Source organism: Syngnathoides biaculeatus, chromosome 2 (assembly GCF_019802595.1).
Source record: "Syngnathoides biaculeatus isolate LvHL_M chromosome 2, ASM1980259v1, whole genome shotgun sequence".
Taxonomy (NCBI): Eukaryota; Metazoa; Chordata; class Actinopteri; order Syngnathiformes; family Syngnathidae; genus Syngnathoides; species Syngnathoides biaculeatus.
In genome coordinates this window covers 16925771-16929469 of record NC_084641.1, presented here as the reverse complement: position 1 = coordinate 16929469, position 3699 = coordinate 16925771, and the positions used below count along the sequence as shown (strand labels likewise).

The 3699-nt window shown below is 39.1% G+C and overlaps 1 protein-coding gene across 1 annotated transcript; it reads left to right on the top strand.

Moving 5' to 3' along the window:
* Positions 1 to 381: 381 nt before the first annotated feature.
* Positions 382 to 3431, top strand: dph3 (diphthamide biosynthesis 3). The gene is made up of 3 exons (XM_061837541.1): positions 382 to 575; positions 1334 to 1408; positions 3078 to 3431. Exons 1-3 carry the CDS (start codon positions 468 to 470, stop codon positions 3144 to 3146), a joined length of 252 nt encoding a protein of 83 aa, XP_061693525.1. The 5' UTR covers positions 382 to 467; the 3' UTR covers positions 3147 to 3431.
* The last annotated feature ends 268 nt before the right edge of the window (positions 3432 to 3699 follow it).

Sequence of the window (3699 nt, the reverse complement as noted above, 5' to 3'; positions counted from 1 at the left end):
TTTTCTTAGAAGATAGATAGATAGATAGATAGATAGATAGATAGATAGATAGATAGATAGATAGATAGATAGATAGATAGATAGATAGATAGATAGATAGATAGATAGATAGATAGATAGATAGATAGATAGATAGATAGATAGATAGATAGATAGATAGATAGTCATCACGGAAATAAAAAAGAACATATATAGAAAAAGATATTTAAAGTTACATACGTTGTTTTTAGTGTATCCCATGTATGTATATACGTGTGTGTGTTTATGGGTGACACGGCTCTTACACATTCAAGATGGCGGGCATATTGACGTATCCCAGGAACAGGCGAACCAGCTCAAGATTGGATGCTTGATTTACGTCATATCGCAGTGACAATAAAAGGACGTCACAACGCGGCGACCGAGTGTTTCAGAAAATGTGCGCCTGCTTTTTCACTCGTCATTTCTAATTGGATTTATATGTGAAAATGTCTGTTTTTCATGACGAAGTTGAGATCGAAGACTTTGAATACGACGAAGACACTGAAACATATTACTTTCCGTGCCCCTGCGGAGACAAATTCGCCATAAGCAAAGTAAGTCACCATGGATGGACACAAGACATGGAAGTGTTTTTAATTAGGATTATATTACATCATTTGTTAAAACGTCTTGAAGTGCGTGTAAAGTTTGGTTTACTTCCGCGGATATTAGTTCCAATAATAACTTTTGTGTTGTAGAATATTTTCTAGATTGTTAAATGTTGTTTAGAAGAACAAAAACATCCTAAACCTAGAAGCAGTATTATGCTTTGCGTTTATTGTACTTCATATTATCAATTATCTGTATTTGTTTTGTGGATGGTCTTTAATCCTTTCGTAAATTAATTAAAAAAAACATGTACATGTATAATTATTTAATATTAATTCTGATCTTTTCTATCACACTTGACACATCACAAATTAAAAAAAAAAAACAAATTAATACTGACACTTGTAAAAACTAAAGAATTAAAATAAAACACCAAACTAATAAGAACTACCAAAACCGCTTTGGAAACGAATTAAAACTCACTGAATTTGAAAAGGAAAATTCAAAACATAATAAAAAAACTGTCCATCCATCTATTTTCTGAACTGCTTATCCTCAGTTAACTAATATAAAATCGAAACCTAACCGTGGCGATAGTTATCCCTGCAAGTATTTTCCCGAACTGTATTTTACTTCCCTATGACGAAATAACTTTTAGTTTGGTGAATTCCCGTTTTATTCACATGAATATTTTCACTTTTGAAAATGTACAACTCCCGCCAACACTATTTGTTCCTGAATGTCGTCATATTTTTTTTCATAGGAGGAGCTGGAAAATGGGGAGGACGTGGCCACGTGCCCGAGCTGCTCGCTCATTGTCAGAGTCATCTATGACAAGGTGATTGACAGCTGGGAGGTACTCCCTACGAGTAATTGAAGCCCCCACGTTTGCCATTTTGAGCTTAAAAAAAGGTTGATTTTTCGTGTAGATGTGATGTTTATTTCCAAAGGGAGTTGCCGTCTCTCAAGTGATTGGGTGTTTCGTATTTGAACGCTGGCATCGGGAACCATTCTTCATATCCACACAGAAATATAATTTCTGAGTAGTACTCTGGGGTATACGGATTAGGGACGGTGGCAGTGAAAAGACAACAGGAAGCAGACCTGGAGGTGGCAGAAATGAAGATGTTGAGGGTTGGATAGGATTAGAAATGAGCTCATGAGAGGGACAGCCAAAGTTGGATGTTTGGGAGACAAGATTCGAGAGAGCAGACTTCGATGGTTTGGACATGTTCAAAGGCGAGAGAGTGGGTACGTTGGTAAAAGGATGCTGAGGATGGCGCTGCCAGGCAAAAGAGCGAGAGGAAGACCAAAGAGAAGGTTGATGGATGTTGTGAGGGAGGACATGAGGACAGTGGGTGTGAGAGAGGAAGATGCACGAGATTGGCTAATAATGGAAAAAGATGACACGCTGTGGCGACCCCTAACGGGACAAGCCGAAAGGAAAAGAAAAAGAAGACTCTGCGGTATCACATTGGGCTGGATCTAAACTCTCAGATTTAAAATTTTGCACCTGCGAAGTTTTGCGGGGTAACAGTGTTAATTGTATTTGAGTTTAAATAAAAAAATACATTGGGCTTTTGTTGTGGTCATAATAATTAATTTACAAAGACTGTTCTTTTGTGACGCAAGTTAATGAGTTGACGTCATTTTTTAAAATCGACATCATCGAGGAACGATGATCTGATTTTCCCCGACACGTCCCAACCCCCTTCCACCTCGCTCGCTCCTCTGTCAGTCTCCTCACGCGTTGATGGACCATCTGGTGGGGGGAGCTTGTCTTGAAATAGAGGAGCAAGTTCCCAATATTGAAATGAGATGAGCCCTTAGTCTCTCCATTGAGATGTACGACGTCAGCAATACTTCCGTGACACTAATTAGGATGCACATTCATATACCGTAATTCCCGGCCTACAGAGCGCACCTGGTTATAAGCCTCACCCAGTACATTTGTAAAGGAAATACCATTTGGAACATACGGTACATAGGCCGCAGCCGTGTAAAAGCCGCAAGTGCCCACATTGAAACACGAGATATTTACAAAGAAAGACAGCATGCAGAGAGTTTAATGCTAGCGCCGCACTAACAGGGCATGTTTAAAAAAAAAAAAAAAAAAAATACCGTTAAAAATCAGACACAGCAGTAACACGCTTGCGCAGCACTAAGATGGCTGTACCGGTAAAAGTCACTTCCTCGGCACATATATTCCACCGATCTCACGCTTACCTTTTATGCTCGAGTGCTCCCTTGCGGCCATTAGAAGAAAAAAATGCACAAATTAGCCGCATCACCGCATAAACCGCAGATTGAAAGCGTGTGAAAAAGGTCGCAGCTGATAGGCCGGAAATGACTGTGCCATCGAATTACATTTTAGCACATTGCGGAAAGCACAAACTATACCGTGAGGTGAGTTTGTGAGGAGGCTAGGGTTCAATGAATATGTATTTTTGTTTTTTACTGAAGGTTGCCTTAGCACTCCCAATGACCTTTGACATTTTCTCTTTCAGGAATCTTTCATGTCGGGGGAAATCATCGAGGGCCTATCGGAAAGCAAAGTGGCGCTGGTTCCTACCTGACAAAGAATGAGCTTTAAAACTGCTGGTTTGATGTCATATTTTTATTATTATTATGTGTGGACTGGTTCTGTGATTCAATGGATGAGACTTCCTGTCCAAAACCTGGAGAATTTGCCTCACAGAAACAACTTATGTGGAAACCTCTGTCATTGCTTTTTTTTTTTTCTTTTTAAGTGTCCTCATTTTCGTTTGTTCCACTCAGATTAACTAACAAATTTGTCCGTATGTCTTTTATGCAGAATTACTGAAGAAAACTATAATAAATTATTTCTTTTGCTTCTTTCATTGCGTTTAAAGATGTTTATTTATTTACAATGTTTAACGAGTGCACAAAACCTATTTTCAACGTCTCACTTTTAGAATATGCGAAACATCAAGAACATCACTTAAATTAAAAAAAAAAAAAAAAACTCATGGACATCCACAAGTGGGCGGCACGGTGGGGCAGCTGGAAAAGCGTTGGCCTCACAGTTCTGAGGTCCCGGGTTCAATCCAAGACCTGCCTATGTGGAGTTTGTATGTTCTTCCCGTGCCTGTGTGGGTTTTCTCTGGG

Coding starts and splice junctions, on each gene's coding strand:
- dph3 (XM_061837541.1), top strand. CDS start 468: ATGTCTGTTTTTCATGACGAAGTTGAGATCGAAGACTTTGAATACGAC. Junction 576..1,333: donor ACAAATTCGCCATAAGCAAA/GTAAGTCACCAT, acceptor TTTTTTTCATAG/GAGGAGCTGGAAAATGGGGA. Junction 1,409..3,077: donor TCAGAGTCATCTATGACAAG/GTGATTGACAGC, acceptor TTTCTCTTTCAG/GAATCTTTCATGTCGGGGGA.